Source organism: Nilaparvata lugens, chromosome 2, assembly GCF_014356525.2.
Source record: "Nilaparvata lugens isolate BPH chromosome 2, ASM1435652v1, whole genome shotgun sequence".
In the NCBI taxonomy this organism is placed as follows: domain Eukaryota; kingdom Metazoa; phylum Arthropoda; class Insecta; order Hemiptera; family Delphacidae; genus Nilaparvata; species Nilaparvata lugens.
The window spans coordinates 42,572,711-42,592,062 of record NC_052505.1 but is presented as its reverse complement, the minus strand read 5'-3'; the positions used below and the strand labels follow the sequence as shown (position 1 = coordinate 42,592,062).

At 34.1% G+C, this 19,352-nt stretch overlaps 2 protein-coding genes across 11 annotated transcripts in view; one reads left to right on the top strand and one right to left on the bottom strand.

Annotated features, from left to right (window-relative positions):
* LOC111044633 (protein Wnt-4) overlaps nt 1-9,483 on the top strand; it is a 79,393-nt gene extending 69,910 nt beyond the window's left edge. For all 7 annotated transcript variants that reach the window (XM_022329832.2, XM_022329833.2, XM_039421256.1 and 4 more), the window contains exons 3-7: nt 2,397-2,517; nt 3,603-3,763; nt 4,756-4,863; nt 6,741-7,012; nt 8,028-9,483. In XM_022329832.2, the coding sequence (XP_022185524.2) occupies nt 2,397-2,517; nt 3,603-3,763; nt 4,756-4,863; nt 6,741-7,012; nt 8,028-8,229 (864 nt within the window). In that variant the 3' untranslated portion in view covers nt 8,230-9,483. The remainder of the gene's footprint in view (nt 1-2,396; nt 2,518-3,602; nt 3,764-4,755; nt 4,864-6,740; nt 7,013-8,027) is intronic.
* A 465-nt stretch (nt 9,484-9,948) lies between these two features.
* The window catches only part of LOC111044634 (dynein regulatory complex subunit 6), a 32,056-nt gene continuing 22,652 nt past the window's right edge, over nt 9,949-19,352 (bottom strand). For 3 of the 4 annotated variants that reach the window (XM_039421245.1, XM_039421248.1, XM_022329835.2), the window contains exon 5: nt 9,949-18,726. In XM_039421245.1, the coding sequence (XP_039277179.1) occupies nt 18,481-18,726 (246 nt within the window). In that variant the 3' untranslated portion in view covers nt 9,949-18,480. The remainder of the gene's footprint in view (nt 18,727-19,352) is intronic. The other variant, XR_005570488.1, reaches the window with a different exon arrangement.

Sequence of the window (19,352 nt, the reverse complement as noted above, 5' to 3'; positions counted from 1 at the left end):
CAAGTGGAGTAGATTGAGCATGAAAATCTCTACAATTAATGTTCAGTAACATTTTCACCTAAAATTGAAAATAAGCTTTAAATTCGAGAAAATGTGATTATTCAATTGCAAATTATTGTTGATTCTATTAAATCATTCACTATGAAGAGATAGCAGACATCGTGTGTCTCCAGCGTTATTGCCCTGTCACCAGCTGGCTCAAATCTTTGAGATTTACCAGATTTTTTCTTTTATATTATCCTTGAAATGCAAAATTTCCAAAAACCTTTTATATACGTCGACGCGCAATTTAAAAAGGAACATACCTGTCAAATTTCATGAAAATCTATTACCGCGTTTCGCCGTAAATACGCAACATATAAACATTTAAACATTAAGAGAAATGCCAAACCGTCGACTAGAATCTGAGACCTCACATCACTCGGTCAATTATGTATTTTTATGTTAAACATCATGCCTTGATAGGTTAAACCCCATATTATGAGCTCCAAAATCTTATGTATTGGAAAATCTTATTGTATTGCAGCTGGTATAACCGGTGTTCCGCAAAGTTTGCTAAAATACAATAGATATTAAAAGTATTAACAAATTTAATAATATTTACAATAGAACATTAATTGATTGGGCTCCTATCGCAAGTGTACTTTAGTGAAGAAGAAGAAAAAAAAACTTTACCTATTGAAAACTTGACGTACTAAAAACAATATCTATAACTTGAAAAATATGGTGTGGCGCACTCACACAACTTTTCTTGCCATTATGTGAATTGATCACCTGACGCTAGTGTTCCCGCGCATCTTATGTCTACTACTTTTCAAAGATCTGAGCCAGCTGGTGACAGGACAATAACGCTCAAAACACACGAGGTCTGCTATCTCTTCATAGTGAATGATTTAATAGAATCAACAGTTGCCAAAAGTTTGCAATTGAATAATCACATTTCATCAAATTTCGAGCTTATTTCCAATTTAAGGTAAAAATGTTACTGAACATTAATTTTAGAGATTTTCATGCTCAATCTTTCCCACTCGATTTTTTTGTTTAAATTGTATCTGAAGCCTGATAATTGGGAATCTAAAATCAAACTTTGCATAGATAGGGCGGAGCTCCTGATTTTTTTACAGATATGGGACTAGTGGCAGTTGATATAACTTATCAATAACTATTCTAGGTATAAATTTGATCAAAATCGTTGGAGCCGTTTTTGAGAAAATCGCGAAAAACCCTGTTTTTGACAACATTTTTGCCATTTTAGCCGCCATCTTGAATTGCATTTTATCGAAATTGTTCGTGTCGGATCCTTATATGGTAAGGACCTTAAGTCCAAATTTCAAGTCGTTCCGTTAATTGGGAGATGAGATTTCGTGTACACAGACGCATACACTCATACACACACACACACACACACACACACACACATGCAGACCAATACCCAAAAACTACTTTTTTGGACTCAGGGGACCTTGAAACGTATAGAAATTTAGAAATTGGGGTACCTTAATTTTTTCGGAAAGCAATACTTTCCTTACCACCTATGGTAATAGGGCAAGGATAGTAAAAATATTGGTTGAATGAATGAGTGATTGTGAACTCCTACTCTGTGCTGGAGTCATTCTCGTTAAAAATACGAATTACAAATTAAAAATTATTGTTTTCTTCTTTCGTCAACTAATGCCGTTTTCACGCTTGAGCCACTTGGGCCACGGCCCAATTATTCAAGATTTCAAGAATTGTTTAATGACATTTCTTTTTTATTAGATAAAATATTTCTGTAATTAATTCTCTCGAATTCTAATTTGAATATAAATAAACTGTTCAAATATCAACAAGCAGTCTTTTTCATTTAGGGGCCCCGAGAATCAGCATGGCTAATGGGCCTCTGAATGTGTAAAAACGGCCCCGCTGTCAACAATACATATTATAATATTCTCTATGAGGCAATATTCGAAAATACTTATATGCGTATATTTCTTATTTTAATATATTAAATGATTTTGTAATATCATTCACAAACAAACTTTTCATATTTTCTATGAGGCAATATTCTAAAATTACTTATATGCGTATAGCCTATTGCTTAATTTAAAATATTAAATGATATTGTAATATCTTTCACAAACTTTTCAAAACAGATTCCGAATGACGGACTCTGACTCATGAGTTGGTGATTCGGAATCTGTTGCAAATTGATTAGTCGAATTGAATGGAGATATAATAAAAAATCATGATTTTCTTTGAAGTAGGAATACAATGGTATAATTTTCATAGGTCATATCAGAATAGTACCTATGCTCAGAATAGTTTTAGTAAGCTACAATTGAGCCTGGTAATTTGAAAGTATGTAATTGTGGATTAGTAGATAATATGTAATTAGACTCATGTTGTTTTTGTTGCAGGCTGTAGGCAATGGAGCGAGAATGAGCATTGAGGAATGCCAGCATCAGTTCAGAATGAGTCGATGGAATTGCTCAACATTCAGCAACACAACGTCTGTCTTTGGAGACGTGTTGTCTGTCAGTAAGTAGCCTACTGCAGGTATTCTTAGAACATTTGAATTTTAATTCAAAGTTCACTTTTGCATTGTTCGTGGCAAAATGAACTCGATATTATGATAATATTTGAATTGTGGGGTGAAGGTTGTTTCCATTCTCACCAGCCCATCTATTAAATGTAGTCTGCCGTATAGGCCTTCTATTGAATAGGGTGCTATTGCATTTCCAATAATAGAGAGTTGAGAATTCGCTTTTGAAAAAAGTTTAACTGCCTTATAATATTATTTGAAATAGATTAATCTATATTCATTCTTAATCGCTATATTACTTTATGAAGAGTGTCACTACAGTGAGGTCGTGACCCTCCACGTTATAATGGCAGTGGATAAAGATGGGAGAAAAACGTTGCCGATCCTCCGTCTTGTCAATGCCTTCTATAGACGGTAGCTGATACAGGTTTATTGATGTAATATCAACTGTTTATTCTTGTTTAAAATGATCAATCATATTTTATTAAGCAATAAATTATATTTTTCAATAATTTTATAGGTACGGTAATTATTTTTTTCAATTGAGATGATTTTTTTGTTAATTAATTCTACATTGTTAAAAGACGATCTGTCAACATAGCAAAGCGAGAAAGAGATAGCGCTATCCGCTTTGTTGAATGATAGACAAGAATAGCAATACCATTGCTAATCAAACACTGCCATTATAACGTGGACCTCACTATAGTAATATTGAGCCCTGAACATCGATCACTTGTGAGGTTTGGCTTCTGACGTTTTCTTTCAAAAATGTATTTGTTCAGCATTTATGATGAGAATAAATTTTCCAGTTTCATCAAATGAGTATGATCAACCATGAATCACCTAATCAATCAGCTAGAATGCATTCTTTCTCATCTTAGATAGTTCAGCTAGAACCCAGTCTCAAATGATGAAATAAGTAATGAAAAGATTGAACATGGCAAACAGTACTTTTTTCTCCATGTCAATAGAAAAACCAAGGACAGACTTTAAAAAAACATAGTATCTTATGAACCACAGTAGGTAGTAGCTTATGAAAGTGAGGTTTAAAAAATCCTATATAAGAACAATTTTTTTGCAGAGAGTAGAGAGACAGCGTTCGTTTACGCGATATCATCGGCGGGCGTCGCTTATTCGGTGACGCGTGCCTGCTCCAAGGGGGAGCTCACTGAGTGCAATTGTGATAATAGAGTGCACCTTCGCAAGCCCAGGAAGAACTGGCAGTGGGGTGGTTGCTCAGAGGTAAGTCACTCTTCAATTCACTTTTTGTATTTTAGATCACGAGAATTCGTTTATAAAATAATCTATTATGTTAAATAATAAGTTTATCTACTAGATAATTGAAGAGATCGTTAGCGATCTCAGAGATTATAGAGAGCGTTATTAGAGATCTTTCCCATTTAATTTTATCCAAAGCTAAAATAAACAATCATCCTTGAAGTCAATATGCTACTACATTATTTATCTACCGCACTATTTTTCTTTCAAATTACTCGTGGGAGCATAAGAAGAGAAATTTCATTTCTCACCCGGAGATACATGCTCCCCAAAAAATTCAACTAAATTTGATCTCAATGATAATATAATCCTACGAACGATTAGACTCCTTCAAATGACGCGACTTAAAAAACATTATCATGAACCATAATATATTCATAAGTAAATGGAGATAAATAATAAATTATAGTTTGTATGATTTGTCAAAATATGCAATAAAGTTGATGAAGTGTAGTCCTGAGTTTCTGTTATTTTTCAATAATAAATGTTATTCGCTTGTACATACCGTATAGAATGTGAAAATTCACATCAATAGATACAATATCGGGGAGTTCGATCTCACTAGGCATGAAACCTGCATCATTGTAGAAAACAATCTGAAAAAACAAACCAATATAATTATAACTAATGTGATGTGATTGAAAACCTATTTTATTTCTAAAAAAACAAAGATATCCTCAATCTATCTTGAATGTTGAAAGATGAGTGAAATTATATCATTCTCGTGATCATCTGAACCTGTTCTATAATTATATTTTATTTCTTATCATTGGAAATCATTCTCATTTCCAGTAAAAACGCAGAATCTCTATAAAGACATTTTTTCACGTTTGATTTTTCGATGTAAGAATGTTCTTGTCAATTTTAAACTGAAAAACACTAATACTATGCTCTGCTCCAGCGATTTGCATACTTCTTACCCCGAAATTGTTTTTTCATTTTTGTTTATTTTCAAGGACATCCACTATGGAGAGAAATTCAGTAGAGACTTTGTTGATGCCAAAGAAAATCCTGATTCAGCCGAAGGACTGATGAACCTACATAACAACGAGGCCGGACGCAGGGTGAGTTGAAGTAGCCTACGCAATATTATAATAACTGTTTCAACTTTGAATCAATGAAACCTTATACTTTGAAACAGCTGAAAATGAGTATTTTCTTATGCGGTAACACTTTTCTTATGAACACTTTCAAGTATCAAAATATGGTTCATTACCCATTTTTCAAATATTTGAGTTGATCAACTCATTTAGGCTGAGTAGTAAAAGACTGATTGAAAGAAAGAGTACCTAGTAAGTAAGAGAGAGTAGTAGACCTAAGAGATTGATTCAAACATATACTCTAGTTTAAAAAATCACCATTTTATTGAAATTTAGTAGGTAATCCGTGCTCCGCAAGAGTCTAATTGAAAACTTGATAAACTGAAAACTTCACTTGAAATATTCAAGAATTTGTAATAAGCATATAACCATCCTTGGTAAATTAAGAATCTATGGTGTACTGTACCGTATGCAAAATTTCAAGTTGTTCAGTCCAGTAGTTCAGACGTGTTGATGCGTCATTCATGAATTTTCTTTTCAGGAAATACGTGTACAAGCCAATTCTTTCTTTTATTATAGCATAGATGACTTTGTTGAGAGTCAACAAATCATTGATTCGTTCTTGTGTAAATAAATGAACGAATAACAGAAAATTTCAAAATACTTTTAATGTTTACTCCTCTTCTTGTAACAGAAATGAACTATCATATTATAATCATGTTTGAATTAGGATTACATTAAGACTTAAATTAGGATTTGAATGATGAATGAATTATTAAATATTAATTTTGAATGTAACTAAGCATTTATTCTTTCGAGAGCAGCCACTCGATTATTTATTTCATAATTTATTGCCTGAATTTTGTTTGTGAATAAATTTTTATCCTCGTTTTCCCCTTCTTTATTGAAAAATAAAATACTGAAAAATAATGTTATCTGCAGGAGGCGAAGATCGGAGATTGTAAACTGTAGATGGTGACAATGAATGATTTCGTAACTACTTGTACCGTAGCTTATACATGGTTCAAACCGTATCTGCTGTTTTATGAAACTCACGAGTTTTATGTAGTTTATAACAGGAGGCCCAATGTAAAAAACAACTAGTTTAGTAAAATTCCAGAGTGCTTATCATACGAAATGAAACACATGTAAAGCTGGGAATGCAGGATAATGCTTAAGATTTTTAAAAAAAACCTATTTGCTAATTTTTGGGTGATGGGTGAGTGATTTATTCTATTTCAATTTCTATTAAAAACAGTTTTTCACGATGTTAGGCACTCTGCCAACAGTGCAGCTTTTCAAAACATAAAATGGCAACGATAATTACCAATTAAATAAGTTAGGGAAATCACCTGCAAAACCGCCGGTTCCATTATCATTGATTTCAGTTTGAAATCAAATTAATCTGATATAGAACAATATTATTATTGCTACTGGTTGAGTTAACAATGTGAATGGTACCATGAACGCATGTACATAGGTACCCACATCTCAAGCCCAATCACACACTATCCCCTGAATTTCCCAAATTCCAGCTCAAGCCCGTCAATAAAAAAGGGGTACCCTAGCATAAAAGATCATCAATCGTTATTTTAAAAACTGCTGACCTTTGTAACCCCCCCCCAAGAATTATTTTTGAAAACAAGAATTTCAATGACGTAGTTTGCGTCTTCACCCCTGCTTAATTGGTTCAAAATAAAACCACACGATGTAGCATATACTGCTATGAATTTATTTTCACTGCTAAAACCATCAATCAAACTGTGTCGTGGAGATTCCCCCTATTCGATCCCCCATTCATTTAATTGTAACAATTGACGATTTCAGTTTTATGGTTAAACCTAGACTGTGCACTGTGCATCATCGAGTGTTTGATGGTGGACTGTTGGTGATCATTGCAGCTGATCCGATCGCAAATGCAGCGCGTGTGCAAGTGTCACGGCATGTCGGGCTCGTGCAGTGTGCGTGCGTGCTGGCGCAAGTTGCCTCCGTTCAGGGCGATTGGAGACGCTCTCAACAACAGGTTCGAGGGCGCTTCCTTTGTCAAAGTGGTCGAGAAGAGGAGGCGTCGTGTCAAAAAGCTGAGGGCGGCCATACGTGACCTCAAACAACCGAATCGTACCGAGCTGGTCTTCATGGAGGAGTCTCCCGACTACTGTGAGCGCAATGAAACGTATGTTCATACACAGTTTATTATCTAATAATTCATTATCTCAGCAAATTGATTAACTGCTTCAGTTCAGATTCTGTAGTAACTCGAACAGAACTGTTGTATTCTTCCAGTACGCTGTATTTATTCAATGATCACAAAACACAAATCATTAAAATGATTGGGGAAGGACAACAGGCACAGCCCAAAACTGTTCTATCTCTGAATGTTGACTCATACAATGTCCAAAATGTATTTTATGTTTCATTCACTTTTGAATTTGAGTCCAATTTGAAAAAAAAATTAGAAACAATAAATTTTGGATTTAGATTGTTTAAAACTAAATTAAATAAATAAATTACACTCACTAATCATTTTAAACTATAAGATAATAATTTACTCATAAAATTTTGATTCAATACCATTAGTGAATAAAGAATAGGGTAGTATTTCTTTTAAATATTCAAATTAAAAAATTATCAAGCACGGGCATCCAACAAGACGTATGGAGAGCTAGAGGCAGATGGCGTGTTGAGTGCGGGAAACGGCCGGGAGGTACAATAGCGGATAGAAAATAAAAAAATGGGATACTACAGCCGCACAGAGAGCATTTTGACAGCATTACCACATTTACCGTTATAAACCTATCCTTGTAGAAATATCTAAAAGGCAAGGTGCACCGTACATGTCCTACAAAGATACATTTACTAAAGTAAAACAATTAAAACGGAATCACTGCCATTCCGCAATATATGCTACTGTCTTAACAAGCTGTAAACGCCGGATGATGTCACATCTTTCTAATGACATCATTAAAATTAAAGAGGCAATTTCGTACATGTTGAACCTAGGATCATGCCAAATATTGTACATGTCATTCCATTAGTAATTTACTAGATTCAAGAATTTATCGGGAAAAATTACGTTTCAACATTTTTAGTTTAGCTGCGCCACTCTGTACTTTCAATAGACCTATAGATTGCTATTTTTTATGTTGCTCATTGATGATTTCTCATGTTTATGTTGGTGATTGATGTAGACTGGGCGTTCTGGGAACACGCGGCCGCCTGTGCAACCGCGGCAGCTTCGGCCTGGACGGGTGTCGGCTGCTGTGCTGTGGGCGGGGCTACCAGACGCGCGTGCGCGAGGTCGACGAGAAGTGCAAGTGTCGCTTCGTCTGGTGCTGCAACGTCGTCTGCGAGACTTGTCGCTACAAGCGCGAGGAGCACGTCTGCAACTGATCAATTGTGTTCATTTCTTGTACATATTACACAACCGAAGATAGTTCAGTCACCAGAAAAAGGTTGCAATTGGAGCAGCGACAGGGTAGTTGAGTACTGCCATCTGTGTTTCACTAGCCGACCTTTTTCTTGTGACTGTACCATCTACACACCAGTGGCGTAATTATAAAACTATTAATTTTAACCAACTATAGAATAGTACATATTATTAGTGTTCATTTCTTGTATATAAGACACCTATTATACTGTACAACACCTCAGTAACGTGAATAGTAGCTATTTAATTTATTCAACTAGTATTATCAGATCACATAATGTTATTTTATTTAAAACTGGGGTTTTACCGACATGTTGATAATGATGCTTGATAAGAATGTACTGGTACCAAGTATAGCTTTATTGCTGGGTGATAGCCTACCCAGCTAAGGCATGAGCTTGCGTGTATATGAAATTGAGAGAATTATGATGACAGGATAAACAGCTTTGGAGGATTCTGAACCACCAGGAAGTAATTTGAAAGTCATAAACGATGTATAAAAAATTAATAAATGTATATCCTTCAAACCAAGAACATACACAATATATTTGATACTAATTCAGAGATAGCAAAACAGAGCTAGTAAGAATATGAAATAATACTGGGTTTAACCAACTCAACTCAACTATGGTTGAACCCATATACTATCGTATACTATCAAATGATATTTTCGATTGATTTTTCTGAGGCTAAGGCCTTCATAAAATTTAATCTTGAACTCGAGTAATAGAAAAAATAAAGTGGGGGGGAACCAAACAAGTGAATTCCTAACATCATTTTTTCAACTAATAATTAATACTACCTATTTAGCGAAGTTGCTTCAAATGATCTCTCATCCAAAGGGAGTGGCAGACTCTTGCCTCTTATCTAATCTTATTTGAGCGATTAGCGCAAAACTGCTGTGACGAATAAGTTTCTTGGATATTATAGCTGTAGTGTGGTACCTAGTCAAACATTATATACTTCAAAGTTCGAACTACTAAACTTCTAAATTAGATTCTTTCCAGTACTGGTAAACCTACTGCCATCCTATGATGTTAACAAGTCTTAACGTCAACTTAAGTGTTCGCGGAAACCTTTATCAAGTTTATATTTGTAATACTCTTCATATCTTCATATTCTGTTTAATGTATGTGTATTATTGTTGTGAGATATATTATTCGTTTTTCTTTGAAATTTTTGTCATTTTGTATAAATAAACCTTGATAAGCAAGTTGTATTGTTGAATGTTGATTTTCATCTCTACTTCTGTGTATAAACTGCCAAGCTTGAGCCTGATGCTTCCAACATTGTTACATTACTATTTATAACAGTATGAATCCTATTCATGAATGTAGGGTCTTCAAGCGTGATAGCGGGAACCCTCCTCGTATTCTTCATTATTGCAACACTTCCAAGAGTTCCTTTCAATTCATCACAATAAAAAAAATATTCTTTCATCACATTCAAAAACCCATTTCCTGCTTATCAAATCAGCAAAATTTAGGAAATATTAGAATTACACCTCAAATTTTCAATTTATAAAATATTTTCTAATTTCTACCACTGAACGTTCCAGTTGAAGAATAACCTTATAGTATCTAAATTATCAATTCAAAGTAAAAAATTAGTACGGTACAAAAAAGTTGAGAATAAAGTGAGTGAGAGTCGTTGATCTTTACTGAATAAATAAGAAATCTGCAAATTTTTCAAATCTTTGTATTGTTACATCTTTTTTAATACAATTTATATGTACCATATCACATTTTTCTTCAAGACAAAAGTAATGCTATTAGACTGTGGAAAATTGGAATATGAATATGTTCATATTATGTAAGAGCAGTGACACAGACACAATTTTATTCCAGAAAATGTTGTCATAAAATGAAATCAGTAACAATTTCAATACAAGGAAATCAGTTAAATAACGAGTTTTAAATTATTCTTAAAGAAAAGTACTCTTCAAATTTCAATTATATTGACTTAGTCTAATAATTGGCACTTACTATCACTTCATTTATACTGCATTCGCAGATATATTTTTGAAAATAAGGACCACAATAACCATTTGTGAATTAATGTTCTTCATTTATTCTATTTCTAATCTTATTTTGATAATTCACATTTAAATAATACTGCTATCACTTATTTATAATTATATTCAACTTCAAGGGTGACTTATCTCTTCGGCATCAAGGGTAACATAAAATAATCTAATGAAAATGTCATTTAACATTATTTGAACAAGCGAACAATATTAAAAAACCGAATGGAAACTTACCACATGTTGATTGTTAACAACTATACAGAAACTCAAACATGAAATTCTTTGATAAACTTTTAAAGTTGGAGAAAAGAACTGCTTTAACAAATTACACCAAGAGTAACTATACAACAAATGTAAAACTAATTATTGAACATTTGCGAATTTATATTCATATCTATCTAAAGTTATGGGTTCTAATACATGTACTTGAAAGTCAGTTTTGATTCAATGTAGTCTCTTCTGCTTGTAGAAAAACAATAACTGTCATTACAAGTTCCACCAAGAGTAACTAATGAACAAATTGTTAAAATGCCTATGTATGAGTATCTGAGCTACACAGTAGATAAAAATTAGGAGTCTGACACAACGTGTACCAAACTCCTCATTTTCTCAAGACCACCAAAACTAAGCAGAGCTAACCTAACCTAACCTAAAACAAAGTTCTCAAAATTTATAAAAAACAATTAAATTATTAAAATTTTTGAAAAAATATTGGAAAAAATTAACAATTACTAAAAAAATATTAAAAATTATTTTAAAATATAAGTATCAGAAGACTTATATCTAGAGTTGATAGAATGTGGTGGGAGCCTCTGGTATAAGGGAGCTGCTTAGCGACGAGAGACCAATGTGATCCTACTAGTGCCACAGTGTAGTTGTGTTACAGTGAATCATTATAGTGAATAGCAGAGTAAGTACAAGTGTTCAACATGCTGTTTTAATATTAAGCTAATACTTTTATGTTGAACTATTTCAATTGAGAGGGTTGACAATAATTATTATATGAAACAGCCTTCAGCCTTGAGTGGGGGTTCATGAAATAGCCTTAGTTGAAAGTATGGTAAAGTGATTTCTTACCTACAGTATATGAGATGATGGAATGATTATCATATCAAATCATTATCAACATATTAGGCTGCTGGGAATGATGGATGAAGATGTAATTCAGCTTTTACTACCATTAGTGCATGTCTTTCTGTAAAAGAGTTGCATCCCACAGTCAATAATGGTGGTGTTGCAGGGAGGTCATCAACATTATTAGCAGGTGAGGAGGATGGGAAGAGTTAATCAATTTCAGACATCATTTGGCATGATTTGGGTTCCTCAAAGTCTATCATTGAGTCTCTTGGGGTGAGTTCCTTGAGGATGTAGGCTGGGAACTGTTTCTTGGAGGGAGAAGATTAGGAACATAATATAGTGTATGTAAGGGTAGAATAGTTTATAAGATAAGTGATAGCAATAAGATGGAGGTTGTGGGTTTTGTGGTGAAGGTGGAGGACTTTGAGTAGAGTTTGATAATATTGGATCATACAAAGGGGGTGGGATATTGAGGTAGGACAGAGTATTGGGTTGGGGAGAAGGTGGGGAACATGTGGATGATGCATCTCTCTCCATATTCATGTCTGAAAATGACAAACATGGCATCATTCAAGTCTCTACATAATAGGTTATTCTTTATAACCTAACAGGCTACTGGGATCATTCACAACTAATGATTGCTAGTCATTGCAATTGGAATAGTTTGACAACTATGGATGCCTGATATCTATATAATGGGTTTGTCTTTCCAACTATTGGTCTCAGCAGCAAGTAATATCAGACTACTAGAATCTTTTGCATCTAATAATATTGTCAACCCTTTTAATTGGAATAAGCAAAGTATTACCTTAATATTAAAACAACATGATGAACACTTGTACTTACTCTGCTATTTGCTATAATGATTCACTGTAACACAACTACACTGTGACACTAGTAGGTTCAAAATGGTCTCTCCTGGCTAAGCAGCTCCCTTATATAAACCAGAGGCTCCACACAACATTCTATCAACTCTAGATATATTTTTAAGTCCTTTTGATACTGTAAAGAGACAGTTCAGAAAAGGATGTCTCAATGAGCTAATAAATAATAGTTTGAATGGATGCCAGAGGCTATATGTCCAGTCAACTAGATGACGTCATGAATCAACTTAAAGTGATCATTTGGAAAATAATAATAATGGTATTGGTTAATTAAAAGGCAATTTGTGAATTCAATAGGCTAGCAAAATAATTAATAAATTAATAGATTAATTAATTAAATTAATAAATTAATTAATGATAAATTCATAATATTATTATCAACTCATTGGGTTGATAATTCAAAAGTCAGCTGACTCTTGAGAAGAAACAAGAAAATTTTTGTGATGCTCTGTTCTTGTTCCTATTTGTTCCTGAATGGCTGTGATAGGTGAATCAATCTCAACTATTTTTTAAATGTATTATTTGTTTTCTCAATGTAAATTATAGTTGGAGCTAGAAAATTAGAAACTCAAATGATATAAAAAGTAAAATCCAAGTTGAATTAAGTTTGCTTAAATAATCTATCACAAATGTAAAGTTAGTAGGCTAGCCCAGCATGTTGAATTGAACTAAAAGCAAAAAAATTTATTTCACTCCCAAACAAAAATTAGATGAAGGGCACATAAGTAATAGATTTAGTGGCCACTAGTTTTCAAGTCAGGCAATTAAATTTATCTAAAAAAGAGGTTGTTACATGAGACTTAATAATACAAATTTTCTTGTGCCAACTTGTTTGTCGAGACAAATATTTCTATTGAATATTGTCCCAATTGCTTTGAGCAAATAATAAGCTGCTTATCCAATACAAGTGTACTGGTCTCTGTGAGCATTTCAAAACTAATAGTATTATATATCATCTTGTAAGGTTAAGTTCTGGCTTACGGTAGCCTAGTATCTACCACCCCAACTGGCTATTCAAGCAAATAAACGTCAAGGAGGCCTTGATGTGAGTCAATCATAGAATTTCTATCTTTTTATTAAAACAACCCTTACAATACTTTCAAATGAATTTCTAAATTATTATTATGTGATGATATTGAATCATCATATGACTAGTGTTTTCTTCTTATGTTTTGTTATCAGATGTTGAACTATTTATTCTAATTTTGAATCTGTTATGAATTCATTACTGATCAATAAAGCCTAGAATGCAGAGGTTTTTCATTACAATTTATTGATCAGTAATCCAAAATCATCAAATCAATTCATCTTATCAAATACAAGTCAATCAATTTCTATTCTCTATTTCACAATTTCTATTCAACAACAAATGTATAATCTTCAAATCTTTTCTGGAAACGAAAACTGAAAATTCGCGTTACGATGGACAAATTTTTGAAACCAGACAAGTTTGATGGTGATCCGAATTCTCCAACTGCTCTACAAGAATGGAACTTCTGGCTAAAGACTTTTGAGAATTTCATCGCATCTTTTGACGAAGAAGACATCGATGATGAAAGTAAGTTGCGGTTGCTTACCAACTTTCTATCTCATTCTGTTTATCAAACAATTGCCGACAAAAATTCATATACTTTGGCTATTGACGCACTAAAATCTGCATATGTAAAACCAATAAATGAAATATTCGCTAGACATAAATTGGCAACTAGAAAACAGTCTTCAGATGAGACAATTGACCAATATAACCAAGCTTTACAACAACTGAGTAAGAATTGTGGGTTTGCAGATGTTGATTCTGAAACTCATAGGAAAACATACATTCGTGATTCATTTATCCGGGGCCTCAGCTCTCATCAGATAAGACTGAGACTTTTGGAGTTTGACAAGCTAACTCTTGATGAAGCTATTGAAAAAGCACGTGCCTTGGAATCTGCCAGAAATCAATCAGCTTCTTACTCTTCTGAAATAACTCTTAATGCCACTTCAAATAATTCTTCAGAAAATTCATGTAAAGAAACAAATTTGTCAGCTGTAAAAACTGGAAGCTCAAGTTTTCAAAAATGTTATTTTTGTGGTCGTCAGCGACATAAAACACGTCAGCAGTGCCCTGCACTAAATGACTCATGCGAAAAATGCCAGAAAATAGGTCATTGGAAAAATGTCTGCAAATCTACTAAAACTTCTTCATCTTCGGCGCTTATTGCAGCCTCTACTGTTCTTGAAAATGCTACAGTACAAGCTCAGGTAAACAACATTCCTACTTCTGCTTTGATAGATACAGGAAGCTCTGAGACATTTATTTCACACTGTTTTGCTAAAAAATGTGGACTTGAAATGTACCCTACAACTGGTGCAGTGTCCATGGCTTCAACATCACTAAGAAAGAACATTTCCTTTTATTGTGTAGCTCATTTAGAATTTTCAGGTCAACATTACCCCAAAACAAAATTCAGTGTATTGCCTGATTTGTGTGCTAATGTTATTGTAGGACATGACTTACTTAATCAACACTCTGAACTTAGAGTTTCATTTGGAGGAACTAAACCCCCATTGACTATCAATTATCTGGCTCCAGCAAAGATAGAACCTCCACCACTTTTTGAGTTTTTAACTAAAGACATTAAACCTATAATTACTAAATCCCGAAAGCATTCTCTTGAAGACACTAGTTTCATGGAGAAAGAAATTGAGAAACTGCTAGCTGATGGAATTATTGAAGAAAGCAGGTCTCCCTGGAGAGCTCAAGCATTTGTAGTGAAGAACGAAAATCACAAAAAGCGAATGGTAATAGACTATTCTCAAACTATTAACCGATACACACATCTTGACGCATATCCCCTCCCTAGTCTTGAAGATATTGTTTCTAAGGTCTCAAAAAACTCTGTATTCACCACTATTGACTTGAAAAGCGCTTACCACCAGGTACCCCTACGAGAAAAATATCGACCTTTCACTGCATTTGAGGCATGTGGCCGTTTGTATCAATTTCGAAGGCTTGCTTTTGGTCTGACAGATGGTGTACCCACTTTTCAGCGAGTCATTGATAATGAAAAACTTGAAAAAACGTATGCATACCTGGATGATGTGACAATATGTGGTAAGAATCAGAAGGAACATGATTTGAATCTCAAAAAATTCTTAGATGCAGTACAAAAATTTAATTTTACAATCAATACAGAAAAAAAGCAAATATTCACTTACTTCAATAAGCTTGCTTGGCTATAAAATTGAAAATGGGACAATTTCTCCTGACCCTGAACGTCTGAAACCATTGCTCAATCTTCCACCCCCAGATAATAGAAAGGCTCTTGAGCGAACAATTGGAATGTTTGCACACTATTCCAAATGGATATCCAATTATTCAGATAAAGCTAAACGGCTTCTTACAGCAAAGACCTTTCCTTTGACTTCTGAAGCTATAGCTGACTTCAATCAACTCAAAACTGAGATTTCTAAGGCAGTAGTTAGTACAATTGACGACTTTGAACCTTTTGTGGTTGAAACAGATGCATCTGATTTTTCAATTTCAGCTGTCCTATCACAGTGTGGACGTCCAGTAGCATTCTTTTCTCAGAAGCTGAATGATAGTGAGCGTAAACATTCATCCATTGAAAAAGAGGCTTTTGCTATTGTGTGTGCTCTTAAAAAGTGGAGACATTTCTTACTTGGAAGATTCTTCAAAATTATCACTGACCAGCACTCTGTATCATTCATGTTTGATATGACTCATCAAAATAAAATAAAAAATGAAAAAATACAACGATGGCGATTGGAGATGTCATGCTACAATTACGAAATAATTTACAGACCAGGAAAGGACAACCAAGTAGCAGTTGCACTTTCCAGAGTGTGCAACTCAAACCGATAAATTACACTCCCTACACTGTGACTTGTGTCACCCTGGAGTGACCAGAATGATTCATTGGGTAAGAACTCATAATTTACCCTATTCAGTTGAGGATGTCAGGAAAATGACTTCTTCATGTCAAACATGTAATGCCATAAAACCTCAATTTTTCAAGAAATTGAAATCTACTCTCATAAAGGCGACACATCCATTTGAAAGATTAAGCGTGGACTTCAAGGGTCCTCTTCCATCAAAAACTAAAAACAAATATTTGTTGACAATAATTGATGAGTACTCTAGGTTTCCGTTTGCATACCCTTGTCCGAATATGAATTCATCAACTGTAATTCAGTGCCTTGTGAACTTGTTCACCACCTTTGGTTTACCTTCTTATGTACATACTGACAATGGAACCTCTTTCAAATCCAGAGAGCTGCAGGAATTCCTTCATAATTGAGGAGTAGCCACTTCCATGTCATCACCTTATAACGCACCAGGAAATGGCCAAATCGAACGAGAAAATGGTACAATTTGGCGCACAGTGTCTCTTACATTGAAGCATAGAAATTTGGATGTATCTGATTGGGAATCTGTGCTCCCAGATTCTCTACATTCTATTCGATCCCTATTGTGCACAGCTACTAATGAGACACCACATGATAGGATGTTCCGACACTATAGACAATCATCTAATGGTATAGCACTTCCAACCTGGCTTGCCCCTTCAAACAAAGTCCTAATGAAAGTACCTATACGAAGAAGTAAATTCGATCCATTGGTCGAGGAGGTGGATATTCTTCAAATCAACCCACAATATGCCAAGGTACGGCTTAGTGATGGAAGAGAGACAACTGTATCATTGAAAAACCTTGCCCCTCGAGGAGAAGAGAGCATTCAAGAAGATAACGATAAAAATCAAGATGATACAAAGCCTTAGTGATCACGCAGAGCCTGAGAACAATCAAGAAAATTATCATGAAAATCAAGATGAAACAAATACAGGATTCCCCCTCAGTGATGAAGAAGAGCCTCCTGATGGCACCCTGCGAAGATCTTATAGAGAGCGCAAAATGCCTTCTTATTTGAAAGACTATTCATTGAATTCCTAAAGACGGGAAGAATGTGATGATATTGAATCATCATATGACTAGTGTTTTCTTCTTATGTTTCTGTTATCAGATGTTGAACTATTTATTCTAATTTTGAATCTGTTATGAATTCATTACTGATCAATAAAGCCTAGAATGCAGAGGTTTTTCATTACATATTATTAAAAAATTTTTTTATGAATCTAACTAATTTATTTTTTTAAATACATTTTTAATAATAAAGAATATTTTTAAAATTTTTAAAAATAAATTTTGATAATAAATACATTTTTTATAAATTTTAATATTTTTTTGTTAGGTAAGGTTAGGTCTACTTAGTTTTGGTGACCTTGAGAAAATGGAGAGTCTGGCACATGTTGCACAACATGTGCCAGACTTCCCATTTTTATTCTACTCTAAATTTATTTATGATTGTACAAGGTGGATTTATAAAGTAAGGGCCGTTTGCTCATTTTACTAACTGCAGTGCCATTTATTGACTCGTTGCGGTGCTAGGTACGTCATTTGGTAGGTTTTATTTTGTAGTTGTATTGTCGGTGAATGCAAAGAATAATGACCCTGGAACTCGTGACCCCACCAACTGTGCAGTGCGTTCTGTGATACAATTACCAGGCAAGTTATGAGTTGTGGCAAAGAGTGGAGTAAGATGAAGAGTGGAGTGGCAGGCACACTGCTGCAAAATCCATGGGAGAAAATTAAAATCTTCGTTCAACCTTCCAACCAGCAACCGAATGATACCGACCTTGCACCTAGTGATTACTCCTCTTCTTGCTTGCACTTTGAACATTGGCTCGGTGAACAACGTTTAAACCCCGAAAAGGGAATCAAAACGCCGTTATTCACTGGTTTGAATCTCAGGTGGAGACTTCTATGCAGAGGGGTTGAAGAAGCTCGTGCAATGACACATAAGATGCTTTGAAGTGAATTCAACCAAGTAGAGGATTAAAGTAAGATTATACCTAAATAAATATGCCGATAAAATTAGTATCTTATGAATATTTTTTCTGTAACCAAACGGCCCATACTTTTCGGAAAAGCCTCGTACAGTGAAAAATAAAGCTTGGTTCAATGGTTTTTCGTTCTAGGTTTTGATTTCTGATCTTGAAATGTTCCTCAATTTGAAAAATAATAATTTGATTTGAATGAGGAAATTCATACTTTCCATTCAATCCAAGAATAGAAGCCGATGACCTCTGGTGGGAGTAACTGATTTGGTGTAGACATAAGATAATGCAAAATTTGATTCAGTTCTTACATACACTAAAGCCCTTTCATGATTCCATTGATGATGGTGAATCGGATTGATGAATGAGGGTGTCGTTCTGCCATCGAGGGCATGAATTTGAGAATGTGCCTAGAGGCTGAAAATATAGAAATCCCTCAGGGTTTGAAGATGTTGAGCTTCCCAAATCCATTACTCCCAAATTCAAGTCACACTGTGAAGCATCCAAATACTGTAATGATTTGCAGTTCCTCCTCATAGTTAGTACTCCATCAGCTGTTATCTGCTTAATATTCTGTAAAATACACAATTATTCATTAGTTTGTTTTAAAATCTTAATGATAAAATAAATGAAGCGATTGAATGATCAATCATCAGCTAGAAGTTGTTAATAGTTTACACCGAATATTGTATAATTTGATTTTATAAAAGAGAATTTCAAGTTTGAGAAGTTTTGAGGATTATCTTGACTAGCTATATTCATTTCTAAACTTAAAATGAGAAATTTCAATTATATGACGTCCCATTCTATCTGAGAGTTCAATTCCAGAACAAATTTAACAATAGCGTATTGACTAGAGCTGAAATATCCTTAGACCCTTCCCGAAATCGGAAAAATATTATATTGATAGGATTATAAGAACATACAATGATGGATTAATCACGTTAGTTTTCCATTTAGATTCTTTTTAAATTAAGACTAATAGTAGAAGAGGCCCCAGCTGGAATCAAAGAAGGGAAACGGAAGGGAAGGGTTGAGAAACAGTAAGAAGAGATGGAATAGAAAAAATGGCAAAAACCTTTACTAATAACTGTTTACTGATATTAAAAGTCATGAAATGAAAAATATTATTAAAAATAATAAATTGGACAATGGTGATTTTTCTCAAACTCCAAACAAATATCATGAGACAAGTCATG